This window comes from Urocampus carinirostris, chromosome 15 (genome assembly GCF_059441175.1).
Source record: "Urocampus carinirostris isolate Australia breed hairy pipefish chromosome 15, RoL_Ucar_1.0, whole genome shotgun sequence".
Classification (NCBI taxonomy): Eukaryota; Metazoa; Chordata; class Actinopteri; order Syngnathiformes; family Syngnathidae; genus Urocampus; species Urocampus carinirostris.
Window position 1 is genome coordinate 27712899 of NC_142363.1, and position 20832 is coordinate 27733730.

Genomic DNA, 20832 nt, shown 5'->3' on the forward strand with positions numbered 1-20832 from the left:
TGAAAAGGGAATGGCGCCGTAAACTTGGTGTTTGGCACTGCGGTAATATGACAATTTCGACGGTCATGTTTTTTTTCCTTTTAGTTTCTAAACTACATTGTGGTAACTTCAAAGTACACGATATCGTAAGTTTGCTACAAATTGACATTTTATTTTTGACCAACGGCGCAGGGGAACAACTATTAAAGGGACAGTGTAATATCAAGTATCTTGTAGTGGTAACGAAAAGGAATATTAGGCAAATAATACATGATCATATCAATGATAGAAATTAGAGAAATTAGTTTTTCTTTTACGTAGTGCAATCTATACTTACGGTCGCTGCCATGTATGGCTTGCTGTGGCACAGGTTTTCGGCCGCAACAGTGCGATCTAATTGTCAAATATTACACGCTGGAGCTTTAAAAATCATTTTAAAAATGTTGGAAAGACGATAAATTTACAAGTTATGTTTCAACTTTAAGGGATTATTTCAAAGGTTAAAAATCGACATACGAAATATGGCCTTTATTTCGGAGACATAACTTCCGGGTCTACCATATTACACGATAGCTACGGGCTAGCCACTTTATTTTGACTAACATGGGGAACACTTATGAATTGACTGACAATTTAACTCGAAAAGGTGTAATGATGGTCAATTTAGCATGTTAGTTTTCTAAATATTAAAAAGTTTGTTTATTTAAATTGTACTATCGAGGGCAAAAAAGGGATGTGTTCAATATAATCTGGAACACATTACTTCCGGGTTACAATTATTGTAAACTAGCTACAAGCTGTTCCTTAATTTTAACCAACGTGTTAAGGGGCACTAATAACGTACATTTAGTTTATTGTGCCCACTTTGTCATTGTTTTAAAATATAAATTAAATAGTTATAATTGCCATTTGATAATTAATTTTGCTAGTTTGCTTTTTTCCCTTTAATTTCTTTTTTTTTTTTTACTTTAAATTCTCAAATGTGAAGGTGATTAGCCATCCTATCGCTGGTGCACACTTCCTTGGCTGTCTTTGCACAAGTTTGAGTGAGTTTGAACTCTTTTTATTTTAATTAATCATATTTATTTTTGTCCATGCACGGTTCAGTTAATAATAACGAGCAGGAGGTATAAATCACGTGACTTGCGCATGCCTGGAGGGGATCTCTCTTATCTCGGGCTCTCCAGGGACGCCATTTTGGCTCCGCGTTGTCCTGCGTGGCTGGTGAGTGGGGTGGGCGGTACTTGGGATATTTTATTTGATAAAATTAGTTGGAAGATAACTGCAACGAAGATGATTATAATCTCCACTTAATAAGAAATACTTAAATAAATAAATAAATTAATAAATAAACTAAATATAAATACAGTAATCTCCAGCTTTTCGCGGGGTTTGCATTCCAAAAATGTCCTGTGATAGTCAAAACCCGCGAAATAGATTGATTTATAGATTTATTCGTATTTTATTTATCAATCGAGCAAATCCAATTTACAAGCTCAACAAAAGCATTGTACATTATGAACATTTTTTACAAATAATTTCTGCATTGTCAATTTGTAATTTTGAAAATAATCTTGCTGTTTTATTGCACAACTGTATGGATTAAAGGGACAGGTTACTTCCAGGTACACGATATCACAACCTTGCTACAAACTAACATTTTATTGTTGACCAATAGCGCAGGGGAACAGTGATTAAAGGGACAGTGTAGTATTAAGGAAATAAACACAAACAACATTGATTTGAATATTAGGCTAAAATACTTAATCAATTATGCCAATGTTAATTTGTATAGAAAAATAATAGTTTGAGAAATTTGTATTTCTTTTACCCAGTGGAATGCACTCTTAGGTCGCTGGCATGTTTGTCCAGCATCCCGCCACCACGCTGTGCTCTGTGGCAGTGACCAGACAAAACGGAGCCATCTAGTGGTCAAATATTACACACTGGGAATTTTAAGAAACAATCCACTTGACACTTTGCTGCCATCATGTGGACGATATGGAAAACTGTATTCACCTTCCTGTCCTCTCCTACTGAAACCCTATAATTTTTTCATTATCAAACATTTTTGAAATTGTGCCACGGAGCCAAAAATGTGTGTATAGCTCAAAAGCAAGTTTAGCGGTTGAAGAAGGCCAGGTTTGTTGGCGACAGAAAGCATCTTCCTCTGTTCAGCCAATCAGACTGCAGAACAAATTCTCATCTCATCTCATTAGCCGTACCGCTTATCCTCATTAGGGTCGCGGGGGTCTGGAGCCCATCCCAGCCATCTCCGGGCAGTGGGCAGGGGACACCCTGAACTGGTTGCCAGCCAATCGCAGGGCACACGGGGACAGACAACTCATTCGCTCATTCACACCTAGGGACAATTTGGACCGGCCAATTCACCTGAAATGCATGTTTTTGGAACGTGGGAGGAAACCGGAGTGCCCGGAGGAAACCCACGCAGGCACGGGGAGAACATACAAACTCCGCACAGGAAGTCTGGAGCTGGATTTGAACCCACGACAGGTTCCCATGACATGAACTGTGCCGCACAAGCGCTAACCACTGCGCCGCCGTGCTGCCCTGCAGAACAAATTGCACAATGAAATTCGAAACTGTGATAAGTAAACTGCGATGCAGCAAGGGATGGATGTTTTAATGGACAGGTAATGATTTCATTTTTGACATTTTCGTCAGAAAAAAATGGAAAATTCTGTGCAACCCCCGGCAAAGCCAAGGGCATAGTTTTGGTATGGACAGAGGGGACGCGTCCCCACTAATAAAGAACAATACTTGTTTTGTCCCCACTAATATTATGTTGTCACTTTTAAGAATGTACCGTGTCCCCACCAATGCCTAGATTTAATGTCAAACTTACGGCTCATGGGCCAAATGTTGTCCGCCACATTTTATGTTGCCAATGTTTCTTTTTTTTTTTCTAGCTTTTTACTTCTTTTTCTTTGTTTTTTTTTAACATTAGATCAGGAGGTAGAGCGCCAGTCTTGGGATCAAGAGGTCGCAGGTTCGATTTCCGGCTCCTTCGAGTTATATGTCGAAGTGTCCTTGGGCAAGACACTGAATCCCTAATGCCCCCAATAAGCAGGTAGACGCCTTGCATGGCTGACTCCCTAATGGTGTGTGAGTGTGTGCGTGTGTGTGGATGGGTAAGTGTGAAGCACATTGTAAAGCGCTTTGTTAGGTCTTCATTGACTTGGAAAGCACTATATAAATGCAGACCATTTACCTTATTTTTTTCTGTCATTTTTCCTTTCTATCTTTTATTTTTCCTCTTTTGATTCTTTTTTTTCTAGATTTGTGGTTCTTTTTTCTTGCTTTTTTTATTTTTTATTAACTTTTTCTCCCTTTTCCCTTTCTTTTATTTTTTATTTTTACAATATGTTTGCTTTTGCCTTTCTTTCTTTTCCTTTACATTATCTTATTTTTTCTTCATTTATTTCCCTTTTCCTTATTTATCTTTATTTCCCCCCCCATTTTTAAGCCATTCGGTCTATAATGCTACACAATAATTGGTCATTTATGGATTAAAGCGACAAAAACAATCTGAAGAGTCGTTTGGGAGCTGAAAGTGAGCCAAGCCCAAAGAGCCGGTTCTCTAAAGAGCCAAAATTCTGATCACTATCACAACAATACCTGTTTTCATAGACACTGTTTATGCACTTAGCTAGCGTCACATGTTTTTTCAGCGATGTTTGTTTTTGCATTGACATATTATTTGCACACACAAGAAAAATACTAGGATGAGCTCTTTTCACCCTGTTATTACCCAGAAGGGGAGGGCGGTGGTCTTCGAGGGGGCTCCATGTGTATGTGTTTGCACACTCTCTGCCCGCAAGGTCACGCGTGTGCTTTGCATGTGCTTGATTGTGCTTTCATTATCATAAAACATCCATCTCTTTCTTCCATTAGTGACGCTCTGCCATGCCGCCTGGCCAGAACTCTATTTACATGACTAAATTAGATTGATTTGACTGCTGCATGCGTTAGAAAAATGAGGAGAATTGATGCAATATTCAGGATAATGCGCTTTACTTCAGTTCTTCCGGTAAGAATCGATAAGTCTCAACAGCCGACGTTACCTCTCAGTGTGAGCCTTTAAAAGAGGGCGGAGCCTGTAAGTGTTTTGAACTGATTTGGGTGGGATTTTTCGGTGTTTTCTTGACTATTTAATAACTAAAGATGCACAATAACTGTTTTTCTTATTCCAATGATAATTAATCGATAAAATCGAAACAAATAATGGCTGTAGCTCATCACCTGCGGGAGTGCAACCTCAAAAACCTAAAAAACTCAATGTACAAGCTTAAGTTCCTGCATGCGACTGATTATAGCCAAAGTCTCCAGTGCCTCACGCACATCGCAAAGGCGTAGAGAGGAGACACGACCAAGTGGTGCTACTACTTCTATAGAAAATCAAAATATACTTTATTCTAATGAGATCCATAAATGCTTAGTTTTTACTGATTATGGCCAAGCTCTCCAGTGCCTCACACACATTATAAAAAAGTATTAAGGAGACACGACCAAGTTGAGCGACTACATTTTTAGAAACTCAATTTATATTCTAATACATAAATGCTTTGAATATTTACTGATTGTGTTCGAACAGTCCAGTGCCTTGCGCACATTACCCTGAGGTAGAGAGGCGACACAACCAAGTCGTTCTGCTACTTCTATAGAAAATGAAAATATCTTCTAATGAATAGCATGAATGCCTTTAATCTTTCTAACAAGTAGTATCGGCTGATTGAATATCATAGCGTGCCATCTCCGAAAAGGTAAAGAGAAGACATGACCAAGTTGTGCTATTACATTTATTTAAATTCCAAATACATTTCAAAAGGGAACATAAATGCCTACAGTCTTTAAAGATTAGGACCAAACTCTCTAGTGCCTCAGACAAATTATCAAGAGGTAGAAAGGATATAGAGGCGACACGACCAAATTGTGCTACTCCCTCTATGGAAAATCCAAATAATTTCTAATAAGGAAGATAAATGCTAAGAATCTTTCTAGCGTTTAGTGTTGGATGCTTGCGTGGCGTCTAAGAAGTCAAATCAAGTCGCATTTAATTGTATAGCCCTTAATCACAAAAAGTCTCAAAGGACTGCAGTTTACAAGAGGTGGGGAAAAGACACAACCAAGATGTGCTTACTCTTTTCTGTTGAAACTCACAAACAATTCTAAAGAGTAAATAAGTGCTTCAAATGTTTGTAACAAGTTGTGTCGGCTGATTGAATATTAAAGCATGGCATCCATGAAGATTTGAGGAGGAGACACAACCAAGATGTGCTTACTATTTCTGTTAGAACTCAAAATCAATTCTAATTAAGGAACATAAATGCTTCAAATATTTGAATGTTATAGCGTGACACCTATGAAGACGAATAGAGGAGACACGACCAAGTTGTGCTACTAATTCCATAAAAATAAAATTTATTTATTTTGGTTTTCTATAGAAGGAGCAGCACAACTTGGTTGTGTAACCACACTACCTCTGTATAATGTGTGCGAGGCATCATAGGTGTCACCACTTGTCAGAAAGATTCTAAGCATTAAGTTCCTCATTAGAATATACAAAGTTTTTCTGTAGAAGTATCAGCACAACTTCGTTGTGCCTCCTCTCTACCTCTCCCAAAAGTGAGTGAGAAATCTTAGCTGTCACTACAAGATTGTAAGCTTTTATTTATCTTTGAATATATTTTTATTTTCTGTGGAAGTAGTAGTTCGGTAATCAGGGTTGGGTAGGGTTACTCTAACTTGATTACTTTCAATTACTTTTGGATTAATCCAATACCAAATATGCTAATAAAAGACAAAATAAACTAAATATGAATAAAATGATGACTCACAACACCTGGTAAGCTTTCTCTCCTAGCTTTGATCTCTTTGATCTCAGGCAAAACTAACATAAAATGCGACAGAGACAAAATGCAAATAAATCCAAACAGCTTGCCAACATCATTTTTTGCCGTTCCATGTATTCCGTTACTCCCCAAGCCTGCACAAAATTTAGTCATTTTATTCATATTTAGTTTATTTTGTCTTTTATTGGCATATTTGGGATTGGAGTCATCCAAAAGTAATTGAAAGTAATCCAGTTAAAGTAACCCTACCCAACCCTGTCCGTAATGAACCCCAAGGCACTGGAGAGCTTGCCCATGGTATTGTACAAGCTTTATTAGCAAAGACTCTGAGTTTTGTTTTTTTAGAATTTTCGTCGTGTAAAATTCTGTTAAAATAAACAGAATTATGTGATATTGTTGATGGTCATTAAAAAAAGTGTATAAATACCAAATATTTGCCATATCAGACAATTTTGCGTCTTTGTCACGGTTGCCCATTGCCCGTTTTGCGCCAGCTGCGGCTTGTTGACTGATTGGCTTCCCTCCTATTTAAGCTCAGTGCTCTCACTCACCCTTTGTCAGTCCGTCAACGAACCTTTTCACCCGCAAGATGTGTGTTTTGACTCTGTCCGTTATCCTGCTTGTGTATCCTGTCTGGTATTGTTCCTGTCTATCTCGTCCTGTTTGATATCGGTCTCTAGTGTCTGGTGTCGATCCCGTCTGTCTCGTCCTGTCTGATACCTTGCAGCAATCTCCAGTCTCGGGTATCGTTCTCATCTATTTCGTCCTGTTTGATATCGGTCTCCAGTGTCTGGTATCGATCCCGTCTGTCTCGTCCTGTCTGATACCTTGCTACAATCTACAGTATCGGGCATCGTCCCCGTCTTTCTCGTCCTGTTTGATAATGAACTCCAGTCTCCAGTGTCTGGTATCGATCCCATCCGTCTCGTCCTGCCTGATATCTGTCCCCAGTCTCCTGTATCTGATATCAATCCTGTCTGTCCCGTCCTGTCCGGTATCGACCCCATATATCTGGTATCCGCTCGTGTAACTGCTATCGATCTCGTCGGCCTCTGGCTTCCTGTTGTTCCACGCCAGACTTCTGCCTTTCTACTTCCGCCCAGCGATCGCCGAATCACTGGCGTTTGTGTTAACGTGCATGACTGCCACATTCCCGTAAAATAAAGCTTGTGTGAGAAATGTTACGCATCTGGGTCGTCCTCCTGTTCTGGTTCTGACAGTCTTATTATTATAAAAAAGTTTAAAAAAAAAAATACACATAAAACTACATTGCGAACTTGATTTTTTTTTTTAGGTAAATGATAGAAATAATACTTGAATATATTTGGTTGCATTATACATGCGGATGCTCTTTAAAAATAATAATTACAATTGGGTGTCACAATGATATATGGTGCTGGTTGAGGGGGTGTGTATATATTAATATATGGGGTCACCTGCTGCCTGACATCCCCCCGCTCTTTATTTCTGCAGAAGGGGGTGCGTTCGGGTGCGCCCCCATCCTATAGAGCCGACGCGCATAATGTGCAGACGGCGAGCAAGATGGCGGCCTGGAAAAAAAAAGAAAGGGAAAATCAACGCAGTTGATGACCTCGCCACGCGCTCATTGTGCACGTCTCAAAAGGAAATCCACACATAAAGACCGGGGTGCCGCAGCACGTGCCGCTCAACCCTTTTGTGCTCGACGTGATTTAACGGCACCATGTGCTACAAAAATGTATTTTTTTTCTGAGTAAAATCAGCCTTGGTTGGTTTGATCAAACTTTCGTTCAAGTTTTGTTAGGCAAGGGAATGAAATTGGTGAAACAACACTCAGGTTCTACCATGGGTTTCTTCTTGAATCCTTTAAAGGTACATTATGTAATTTGACCACTAGACACCATTGTATTGTCTGATGCAGGGGTTGGCAAACTACAGCCCGTGGGCCAACGTGGACCGGCAGACTTTTGAATCAGGCCCTCCAAACAAAACTGGTACTGACAATAGTACCAATAATAATAACAGTAAAAGCATTAATGATAATAGTAATAATAATGAATAATAAGTAATAATGAATAGTAAAAAAAGTGCTACTTTTAAAAAACATATTTTTGGGGTGCCAAATTCATCCCCATTGTCCTTTTGTGTGTCTACAACAAAAATACTACTATAGAAATACTACAAAATGACTTCAAAACTCAAATACAGTATAGTGGTTAAATCAGGGACATTTTATATAATTTTGATTAAAAAAAAAACAAACACTTATATTTACTCTAAAAATACTACCACAGTAAAACTATATTCCAAAAAACCAATATAGAAATATTACCCCAGAAATAGTACAAAAACTACAATAAAAAATGTGAAAAAAATACCAGTGTATAAATACTACAAAACTTCTACATAACTAATACTGTCAAGACCAGAACGGAAACAGGACCCAATTGCGTAGCGTTTACCTCAAGTTTTATTAAAGGAAAGAGAAAGGGCTGCGCCCATGATCCAGTGTTCGCTGGACGCGGGAAGCAAGTCGCTCTCGTACTCTGATTGTGATCCGAACACAGAAGTGGATCTTCCGTAGCGAGCGATGGTGGTGTCAGGAACGGAAAAACTGGTCGATAGCCGGGACAGGCAGAGCAAGGCGCGGTCGGGGTCGGAAACGAGTCGTAAGCCAAAACGGGTGAGTAGTCGGGGACAAAAGAGGTCGTAAGCCAGGACGGGAGAACAGACGTGGTCAGGATCAAAACGAGTCGTAGACGGAGACGGACAGGAGCAAAAACGTGAGGTTCGTAGACGGACTGAGAACAGGGGACTGACAGGACTGGGTTCAAATAATGACAGGGAGCCAATCCGAACCTGCGGCGGTTGGCGCCAAATGAGCGGACACAGCTGAGTCACATCAGTAATCATGACAATAACTTTTGTTTTGCTAAATTTTAAATATATAAAAATACATAATCAGACCTATTTATCAAATATTTTAAAGTTATGGGATATAATAAAATAATATATGTATTTCAGCTTAAAAAATACACCAATATTTGCATTTTCTGATTAATTTTTTTAGGTTTAGCATACTTTAAAAAAAATAATAATAATATATATATATATAGTTTGTTTATTTATAGTTATAACAATCAGCAAGTCAGTATGACTGGTACATACAGTTCTCATCATACTTCTAATAAGAACATATTTGTAAGTTTAAAATATATTAAAAATGGGGGTATTTTGTTTTTTCCCAAATCATTTTTGTTCTTCTATACATATATTTTTTTAAACAAAATACATATAGTTTTGTTTCACGTTTACTGATATTTGTAACATAAATTATATTTAGGTTTCATGTTCACTGTTCACAGATCCCTAAAGCATCAGGGTCGTTGGGGCACCGTTTCCTGTGGTGTGTCTTGGGCAAGCACAGCCTGGTGGCGGCCATCCCTCTCCAGGCTGGTTTTTTGGGGAAGGGGTTTGCCTACCCGCATGAAACTCTACTGGTTTCCATGGTTATGTAGAGTTTTATACAGCACCTTCATCATCTGGTCGATGTTGGTTTTCCTTTACATTCTGGTGTAAAAGCTTTGGGGCATTAAACAAGTTTGGCGCATTAAATGTCTTTATTTTTTAAGTATATTCTAGTACAACAAACCATAAATAATTTGGGATGAAATGACACCCGCACGTACACAAAAAAAGATCGAAATAAAAAAGCTTTTAAAAATTGATTTCAGTAGCATGAAATGTTTGAAATATAAGTCAAATATATTTAGCTTTATGATGTTTTTTCCAATGAACTTATGTACCAGTATTTTTGAAGCATTTTCTGATATCCATAGCATACTTTTGGGGGGGTTTAATGCACATTTTCTACTAAATACTTCATTTTGACCAGTGAATTTTATTTTTTACAACAAACTATCAGCAGTTTAGAATGAAATGGCTGTGGTACATACATAAAAAGTATTGGAAAAATATATGTATGTATTTTTTATTTCTCCATTACCTTTCAAGGTTTCTTCATTTTCCTCATGTTGAGGTTTTTGAGCTTTCCCTTGCCCTCATGTAGGTTTTAGATCAGGGGATGGTGTAATAATAGTATGTCGTCTGTACAGGCCTTTGAGACGTCTTGTGAATAAGGGCATCACAGATAACATAACATGACTTGACTTTAAAAACTACATGTATTTTGTTTTACATTTTACTTATACCAGATTTTTAACATTTTATTTTATTTTTTTAAGGTACATTGTGTCTTAATTACTTTGGGGCGTTGTAAAAACGAGAGCATAAATTTGGTGCATAAGATGTCTTTATTTTTTTGATTTTTTTTACAACAAGCCATCAACACAAAACAAAACCAATAAAAATCATGATTTTATTCTTTTTAAAAGCTTGAAAAATATAAAAATAATCAGGCATTTTTGTCAAAAAATTCTTTTCTTTGGGGATTCAATGTTTTTTATATTTCTTGTCTTAGAAAAATACATACATTTTTGTTTTGGGTTCTTTCAATGTTTATGACATTTTTTCGGGTTAACATTGGAAAAATAAAACAGACAAAAACTTGGTGCACTAAATCTTTTATTTACTTTTTTACAACAAACAAGCAATCTGGAACAAAATCACAGCAGTGCATACACTTAAAAACAATCCACAATTAAATCAATTTTTTAATTCATTTTGTAAGCCCAATAAAACAAAGAAAATATCCGGTACATTTGTAATGTTTTTCATTTCATTTCTTCCTTTAAAAAAAATACTTTATGTTGTTTTAAGCGTTTTCTGTCATCTTTAACTACATTTTCTGGTAATGTACATTGTGTCCTAAATACTTTACTTCAGGGCATTAACAATTAAACCACCAGTAGATTGGTACTTGTAATGTCTTTATTTTGTAACTGTCACCAATTTGTAATGTAATGACAGTGAAACATACAGGTCAATTTATTTTGGAATTTTTTAAAAAATGGTTTATTCGTCAAATATTTTTTAGCTGAAGAATATGGTTGTTTTTTAAGATTTTCCCCATATATAATATTATTTTTCCCATATATAGATATAAAACAGATGATTTGTTTAGGTTCAAACCACTTCTTGTTTTAAATACTTCACTTTGTAGCAGTAAATAGCAAACCAACAAGAATGTTGTGCATGAAATGTCTTTTTTTTAACAATAAACCATTAGCGATTTGGGTTTAAATGACACCGGCAGAGACACAAAAAAGTCAAAAAAAGCATGTTTTAAATTTATTTTAAAAGCTTTAAATAATTTAAAAACCGATCCAATGTAATTGTAATTTTTTTGGGTAGTTTGGGCGCGTGTTTATTTTAAACTAAAACACTACATGTATTTTTAGCATTTCATGATAACTACAACCTAATTGTGGGTTTTTTTAATGCAATTTTAACAATTAACGTCGTCGTTTGCTATCCCGACCCCTCGCGTCACTTTTTAACCTTGCGTCGTCACCACAGGTCAAGCGGAATCTGGCGTCCCTTCAAAGTGGCCCCGCCGTCCCTCCATGCGGGCCCTCCGCATCCCGCCCCTCTGTCGTTTTGGCCCCGAATTCAGCATCTTCGCCTCGGACGTACGTGACTTTCAGGTGAGCGGAGAATGTGGCTTCTCTCTTGGCATTCACCGCGTGCCTTAATTGTATTGAAATTAAATCAAGGTCCACTGTGAACACAAAGAGCTCAAACCGATACCGAAATACTGGTAACATTGTTGACGGCGACGAGGGGGGTACATAGAGTATGACTTAAATAAAGGACAATAGACGCATGCATCCATGCAAGATATAGCAAGCCACCTTCTTCCATTCCTGCACACAACGCCAACACAACCCCCCCCACCAACCCTCACCGCTTAACAGCTTTAAGCGTCGCATCGTTACAATCTCTAAATCCGCGTTATCTCCCACCTCCCACCCCGCTCTCAAAATAAACATTCTAAACACGAACACCAGCCCCAGGAACTTTACAACTTTTTTTTTCTTTTTCTCTCAACAACGAATCATTTTTTTTACCTAGGAAAATAAACCCAATGCACTTGTTGTCATATCCCAGACGAGCAGCGGAGAGGATGCTGCGGTATTTCCTCTCGCATCCGTGGTCCCCCCGATTCCGCATCCCGTGGTCCTCAATAAAAGCTGGGGGCGGGGGAGGATGATGCTGGGATGGGAGGCATGCAGTCAAAAAGGGTGGAAAAATCATCAAATAAATAGGTAGGGTGGGTTAAAAAAAATCGATATATACATATAAATGTATATATACCGTTCTGGAGGCGAAATCCATTCGGGAAAAGGGAGAAAAAGCCCAAAAGGTTACATATATACAAGCCGAGAAGGTATATATGTAAGAGCATCCAAGGGAAGAGGAGATAAAGGGATGGAGGAGGAGGAGGGAAGGACGAAGAAGCGACTCGCTCTCACACATTCACACTGCGCCGAAGCGAAGGCACGGGCTGCAATTTATGCTTTCTGGTTGCCGCCCCCCCCTCGCTCGCCCCCACTTCATCAACACACACATAGACAAGGCAAGGAGCGTCCCGCCCCTATCTTCTCCTGTCCCGTACTGGATGCGTGGCCTATCTGATCAGTGCAGAGGGATTAACCAACCAGGCCAGCTGGCAGGGATTACACAGGGAAAAAAATGGGTTGGGTGGGGGGAGTTAAGGATGCCGTGGTTTTGGTGGAGGGAAAATGGGGGGTAATACTGTCTTGTCCTTTGCATGTATGTAGCGGGGGGAAAAAGCAAAGGGTGGCGTGATGAAGGGATGGAGAGGGTTCAGGGGAGTTCACGTGCGACGCGTCATGCATAGGAGAAGAAGCGTCATACATGCACGAAAAAAAAAACCATGTATGAGATTGCGCCGTCGAATATATGAGCGAGGATGCGTGAGATCGGCGGTAAATCCGGGCTCGAGATTTCGCCGCCGTGGATTTCATCATACTTGGATTTTCACGATATAAAAAACACATTTATTTCACCAGATCAAAACCCCATAGAGATCAATTCAAAACGTGATCTTTTCTGACAAATTGATACTCAAAGTACTGCATAAAAACATGTACAATAAACAAAACTGAATTTCTCCTTTTAATCCCCACTTAACAACATGGGATGCCAAAAACACATACACACACAACAGTTAAAAATGAAATACAATTTAAAATAAATCAATAATAAATAAATCCGTACAATGACGGTAATGCACAGATTTACCATGTGAGGAAAGGGACCCAGTTAGCCAACATGGCAGTTTAAATGCATGTTTTGCAATTTTCCTACTCCTAGATAGATGAGATGAATAAAAATTTTCACCTTTTGTTTTCAGTATAAAAAGGTCCATGAAAAAAATAATTAAAAATAATCACTGAAAAAGCGAAGAAAAACTGTGTGGAAAAACATGAATTTTCATGACATTGTAACGATAATGACACCAATAATAATAATTATAAGAATAACAGTAACAATGTGAAATAAGTTATTAAATTGAGAAACAATGAATTCTAAGAGTGGGAAAAACAATACTATTTATCATCATGACATAACAATGACACCAATAATAATAATGGCAATAGTAACAGTTGTATAACATTTAAAAAATAAAGAAAATAAGTAATAAGAGTTGGAAACAATCATATTAAAATAACAGTAACACCAATGGTCATCACTATAACCGTAAAAGAAACGTTGTTCAAATAATTGGCATTGGAAAAAAATGTGAACAAATTGATTGTCACAACATCATAACAATTGACAACAACAAAAATAATAATAACTGTGTTAAAATGTATAAAACTAAAAAATACACCATAAAATAGTGAAAAATCTTAACATTATAACAATGACACCAGAAATAATAATAATGTGTTAAAATGTATAAAATTAGAAAAAAGATAATAAAATATTGGAAAAAATATTTATATTTGTCATCTTAACCTCATAAAAATGACACCACCCTTAATAATATAACAGTAATAACATAATAAACAACAGTAATAACCTAATAACAATAGTGATAACATTGTAATAGATTTACTTTAAAATTGTCAAAGTAAGTTAATCGTTACATTTTAATGACTCATATATCTGAAAAACACACTTTCAATTTCTATTTTGTCCCAAAGAAGAGTTGTACTAAATATATCTTAAAAAATCCTTTTTTGTATTACATTGTCAATTAAATGTGCACGTTGTAACCATTCCATAAATGCAAAATAAAAGACAAAATATAATAACATATTTCCGAAGATTCTTTAGATTCTACAAATTTCCTTTATGAAAATTAAAAATATAGATGATGAAAAGTATTGAGTTGATAGTTGTTGTTAATTATGTTTTAAACAGTGTTTTATTTGTCAATTCTAATGCTTTATTGAAAACAGTATCTCACTGCAGTCATATTTTAAACATGTTTTCTTTGCTCAAACCTATTTAAAAATTTCCATTTTGTATATATATGTATATACATTATATATATTTATTTTATTTTTTTAAATATATATAATATTTTAAATATATAATTTATTTTAGCAGCCAGCACCGTGCCAGCTCGACTGCACGTTAGCATGTCATGCATGTTAGCGCAGAGGCCGCCCTTTTGCACGACACTTTTGATAAATGTATGTAAATGTCGCACTAGGCTGCACGCGAAAAGGGTTGGGGGGATAACCCCCGTGGGAGAAGATGGGAGGAGGTAGCAGGCGGCTGGGCTGACAATGCAAGGTTTTGCCCCCTGACCCTTTCCGCTCTCCATCATCCGTCAGCTGATCGCGGTAAAAAAGAAAAAAAAAAAAAATCAAGCGCACCCCACCCACCCCCCTGTTAACAACGCGGAATGGAGCGCACCTCCATCTCATGCTTCACTTCCCAAACCTTTACAGCCGGGATGCTTCTTCCATCTGGTAACGGATGTTTTTTGTATGTCAGCCTTTTTTTTAGGAAAGAATTCAAAAAAATTAGGTACACAAAAATAGAAATTTGTGTAGATAGTAGGAAGGGGAAAAGGGAGTTTTCGGGGGGGACGATTGTAATTTTTTTTTTTTTCACGCTATTCCTTCACACCAGGGGTGGGCAAACGTTTTTATCCGTGGGCCGCATTAGTTAAAAAAATTGTCAGTAGGGCCACAAGGAAAATAGATATAGATTTGATTCTTTGGGGTGTAACTACCAATACAGTCTGGAATCCGATAGTCTTGCAATACACGAAGGAAAAAAAGATAGGCATTTCCAATGTTTCTCATATCGTCGCCACTATTCCAAAAAATACATATCTTATTTTTCCCTTTTTTAGGTAAGCATTCCATTCATGAAAACAATAATAAATGACAAAAAAAACTGAGTTGAATCTTCTCAGAAAAGCTGCAAGAAATATACATTTACGTGGATGTTTCAATTTTTAAATCTTTAAACAGACCAAATCCACTTTTTTTAGTATTAAAGCAGAGTAATAAACGATGTCCTTTGGCAGTGTTTTCCATAGAATTTTGTGAGACTTTTGTGGACAGTCTAGTGGGGGTCCTGTTTGAAAAAAATATGGCATATTTTAAATTTAAATGCGTCGATCTGGTGCATTTTCAGAGCAAAATCTAGAAGCAAGATCTAAGATCCGTGTGTGCCCTTCTATTATATTATTCTATTTGAAGCATTGTTCGTGACAAATTCATTTGCATTGTAACATGTGAAATGCAAAACGCAATTAACATTTGTCTCTGGTACCATGATTAAAAATAGGTTGATAATGGGATCAAATTGACTGCCTTTTCGTGTGTCATCTATCTAGCTTGTAGTCCAGTGCAGTGTTTTTCAAATTGTGTGCCGTGAGACCTTGTCTAGTGTGCCGCTGGAATTTGCCCAATTTTATCTTTCAAAAAAAAAAAATCAGGCCATTATTCAGTATTTTTGCTATCTTCAGACGAGAACTATAATTGTCATCCATATCAGTAGGTGGCAGTATATTTTTATATACTTTTTATATACTAATTATCAGTTCTTGAGGTAGCACAGTATATTTAATAACTTAATTTGTTTAGCAAAGTGGTTTAAGATTGCACTGTAAAAAAATAAAAACATAAATAAAGCACATCATTCTTTTTTATTTTAAGTATTTTTTTCGTTTTATATCCTAATTATCTGCTTATGAGGTAGTACATAACTGCATTTTCAAAAATCTTCGACGGACGGTGTGCCTCGGAACTTTTTTATAAATAAAAGTGTACCTTGGTTCAAAAAGGGTTGAAAAACACTGGTGTAGTGCTTAAAATTCTATGCTCTCACCGCTGCGACCCAGGTTCCATTCCTGTTGCATCCAACAGCAAAATCTGAGCTAAAAAGAAATGAGACAAGATTTAGACCGATTTCTATTAAGAAAATGATGGGTGCACGTTACACTCCATTGTATACAATTTATTTAAGAAGGGTATCATGTTTTTTATAATAATACAAGTTTATGAGACTCTGGTGGGACCAATTCAACCCTGTTTGCCCACCAGAATCTTCTTATGGTATAGGAAACACCGTAAGCACTAAATTTGATGATATGATACAATTAATAAATATCTTGATTCTCCACCACCTAATGAATGAATTAATAAATGAATGGCCTTTATTGTCACTACACAAGTATTACTAAATGGGAGGGCTAAAATAAGGTAGACATTTGCAAAAGGATAAAAATGTTAAAAAAAAAACAACAGCAATATATTAATGAAAAATGAAAGTCAAGAAAATTGTAGCCTGCTATATAAATGTTGGGGTCACAGGCGACAAGAGGGGATCTACTCATTCTTATTAGTGGTACTTTTTTAACCATTTCATCGAGATATTATCATGAGGTTTCTAACATTTAGCTTGATTGATGGGCTTCATGTGGCACACGGGCCGTGGTTTGACCACCCCTGCATTACACTTTCAGGATGTACCTCAAAAAAAAGGAAAAAAATATATAAATATGCATATACATATATATTAGTATTATGAATATGTTTCTTTTAAAATAATCAGTCATACCCATTTTATTTTTCCGCAAAAATAAAATCAACGCAACGGTTTTTCCCCGGATTTTCGTGGAGCGTTAGCAAAGCTTTGTCGCAGGCTGTCAACCGCGATTTGAGCTACTGTGCAAAGGGCACACACATATACATGCACGTGCACACACACACGTGCACGCTTGCACAAACACACAAGTGCACGCTCGCGAGCGCCACTGTAAAATCAAAGTGACATTTTCAGGCCCTCGAAGACGCCACAAAATGGCGTTTTTCTATAGCGGATATAAAGAATAAGACACGGTGGACATACCAGATATAAAACGAGTTTAGATCTTGCACGGGGTAAAATAATCATAATAAAATATATATTTTTAAAGCTTTTATTTTGGGGGTTATGGATTTATTTTATTATTTATTGAAAACGATAAATTAACTATTTAGGATTCCTTTCATTGGCTGTATTTCTTTAGCAAGGCAGGCATGAAAATGTATCCAATTATCCAAAATTGTCAGGAACCAGAACAGGATCAGGAACCAATCGCGTGATGTTCTCACACAAGCCTTTATTTTACGCGAAATGGGGAGTCATGCACGTTAGGCAGCCGGTCTGGCGTGGAAAGACGGGAAGCTAGAGACCGACGAGATCGATAACAAATTAGGATAACGAAAATAAACAGGAGAAACAAGACAGGAACAAAAACTGGAGAAATTAACAAACAGGACAAAAACAGACGGAAACAAAACTGGAACCCGAAGTTAAACAGGACAAAAATAAACGGGAACAATACCAGACCTGAAATACCAACAGCAAAAGAGGACCGAGTCAGAACCCACGTCTTGTGGGGCAGAAGTTCGTTTGGCGGGCTGACAAAGCAAGAGAGCGCTGAGCTTTATATAGACAAATCCAATCTCTCAACGAGCCGCAGCTGGCGCCCCACGGGCGGGGCCAATTGGGCACCACGGCAATCGTGACACTCACGGGCGGGGCCAATTGGGCACCGTGGCAACCGTGACACACTTGGGCGCGACCAATTTGGCACCATGGCAACCATGACATTTTTTTACTAACCTCCGATTATAATAGTAGTGCATTAAAAGATTTGCTTTATTCAACTTTTAAAATTAGTATGATTAAATTCGTAGATGTACATCCATCCATTATCCGCACCAATTATCCTCTGTAGGGTCGCGGGAGTGCTGCAGCCCATCCCAGCTGTCTTTGGGCAGTGGGCAGGGGACACAGAGACTCAACTCACTCGCTCATTCAAACCTAGGGAGAATTTAGACTGGCCAATTAACCTGACATGCATGTTCTTTGGAATGCGGGAGTGCAAGGACGGGGAGAACATGCAAACTCCGCACAGGAAGGCTGGGAGCTGGATTTGAACCCATGACCTGAGAACTGTGCCACGCACGCGCTAACCACTGCGTCGCCGTGCCGCCCCTAGTTGTACATGTATTATATAATTATCTTCCCCCGTGTGTCATTTTAACTCCTACGTTCTAATCATTGCCGTTCTATGCTCATTATAGGGGGGAGACAGGGGGTCATAATATTATGATAATAATATTAATCATTTTTAAAAAAGTTTTACCTTGTTAGAAAATTGAAAGATCATTGGATCGTATTTACTCTGTTCCTGGATTTAGTTTATATTTTCGCTAACTCGGTCAATAGCTGCCAAATTAGCACATAGCATCGCTTTTGCTTTAGCATCTAGCAAAACTGTTAATGCCAGATAAGCTCATGCTAGTGTCACAGACCTTAACGATTAATGCTAGCATTGTGGAGACAGTTGGTAGCTTTATTCATATATTTAACGGTTAATTATGATAATACATTTTTAACTAAAGTCTTTCCATAAAGTACATACATTCCTAAAAGGTGATTTAAAAAAAACATTTTTGTATTATGAAAGGAAAAAGGTTAGTAATTCTATCCCCCAAAATTGAAAGATTATTATATCTGAGGCCTATTCCAGCTTCTATTTAGACTAACACAGCCGCTAGCCACTTTAGCAAATAGTGGATGTCTCTGTTTTAGCTGCTAGCAGGACTTAAACAAAATAGAGAAATATTCTGGCTGTCCCTGGTGTGTGTTTATATAGTCGCTAACCACTAGCTACCAAATTAGCACATAGCATTGCTGTGGTGACTAGCATTGCTTTAGCCGCTAGCATCACTGTAGATTAATGGTAGATAAGATCATGCTTGTGTCACGGACCTTAACTATTAGCGCTAGATTTGGACGCAGTTGGTCGATGGTAATGCTGATGTTATTTTGAATTATTTTACATAATTGTAATCCAAAATACTATTGGCCCCACAGTATAATTCAGCAACTTCGCCACTTTTTTTCAAAATCACTGTCATTACCTCTGTATTGTTCACGTATAATATACTTACCTTCAAGTGGATGTCTTCTGTTCTGGCAGTCATTGTCACTGTTGCCATGGCGCCCAATTGGCTGCGCCTGTGTGGCGCCAGCTGCGGCTCATTGACAGATTTGCTTTCCGTCTATTTAAGCTCAGTGCTCACACTCTTTGTCAGCCCGTGAACGATCCTCTGCCCCGCAAGACATGGGTTGTGACTTGGTCCTGTTTCCTTTTGGCATTTCCTGGCCGGTATTGTTCCCATTTATTTTTTTCCTGTTTAATATTGGTTTCCAGTTTCGTTCCCGTCTATTTTTGTCCTGTTTATTATTCTCTCCAGTTTTCGTTCCCGTCTAGTTTGTCCTGTTTTATTTCGATATTCTATTTTATCATCAATACTGTCCGTCCCATCCTGCCCTGTATCAACCCCATCTGTCCGATATCTACTCGGGCAATTGGTATCGATCTCGTCGGCCTCTGGCTTCCCATCATTTCAAGCCAGACTGCTGCCTAACTGGGGAGTTATGCACAACTCCCCATTTCCCGTAAAATAATAGGCTTGTGTGAGAAACGTCACGCGTTTGGGTCCCGATCCTCATCCCGTCCTTGACAGTCATTGGTCTGGATTTAGCTCGTATTGTTGCCTACCTATCCAAAATTAGCTCATAGTATTGCCTCAGCAAAAAGTTTAAAGGTTGTTGGATCATATCTGGGGTCTATTACAGTGACTGGCTTGGATTTAGCGTATATTTACACTAGCCCAGCCGCTTGCAAATTTAGCAAATGGGATCAATTTGGTGGCCAGTTTCGCTCTGTCCGCTAGAAGGACTTAAACAAGATCAGGATCTTACACAATAGAACGATCTTCAGATCCTTTTGTGTCCTGGCAGTCCCTTGTCTGAAATGTACCCATATTTTCGCTAACTCCGCCGCTAGCCAGATTTATACATAGCATCACTTCGGTGGCTAGCTTTGTTATACCCACCAGCATCACTGTAGTTGTTGATACTAAACAATTAACTAAATCAAGTAGGGATGTATCTAACGATTATTTCTATAACCGATCAAATGTCAAGTCATGTTTATTTGTATAGCTCTTAATCACAAGAAGTCTCAAAGGGCTGTACAGACTGTTATTGCACCATCCCCTGATCTAAAACCTACACGAGGGCAAGGAAAAACTCAAAACTTTTACATGAGGAAATTAAGAAACCTTGACTCTGGGTGAAATTACATTTGCCAATCATGTTGCTGTTCTTGGATTCCCACACTCTTAATGCTTTTATAGCCAAAGAGATTTGATAAAAACGAAAGGGCTCAGTGAAGGGTTTATAAACAGGTTGGACTTTCTTATCTGAGGTTTTGACTCTCTACCCTGTTCACCTTGCAAGTCATCCATCTTCTCTCCTTATTATGGGTGTCTAATACATTTATCAGTTTAAAAGACATTATAGACCTTCCATTTTTTTTTTAAACTTTGTGTTCTGCAGTCTGAATTCTAGTTGTTTGGTATGTTTAGATGCCTTTTAAATACAAAGGAAAACACCTTCCCAAATTTGTCTTAATTTAAAGGCTTGTACTTAAATCATAAATAAATATAAACTTTATAAGACATATTTCAGCAAACAAGCT

General features: G+C 37.7%; 1 protein-coding gene and 1 long non-coding RNA gene across 2 annotated transcripts in view; both read left to right on the forward strand.

Moving 5' to 3' along the window:
• The first annotated feature begins 733 nt into the window (after positions 1-733).
• Positions 734-9375, forward strand: LOC148352030 (uncharacterized). The gene is made up of 3 exons (XR_015852825.1): positions 734-1203; positions 2948-3070; positions 9197-9375. It is a non-coding gene; the product is annotated as an uncharacterized LOC148352030 (long non-coding RNA).
• Positions 9376-11117: 1742 nt separating this feature from the next.
• Positions 11118-20832, forward strand: part of msrab (methionine sulfoxide reductase Ab) — a 57137-nt gene continuing 47422 nt past the window's right edge. Inside the window, exon 1 of the mRNA XM_088353962.1 lies at positions 11118-11437. Coding sequence (XP_088210088.1) covers positions 11357-11437 — 81 coding nt within the window. The 5' untranslated portion in view covers positions 11118-11356. The remainder of the gene's footprint in view (positions 11438-20832) is intronic.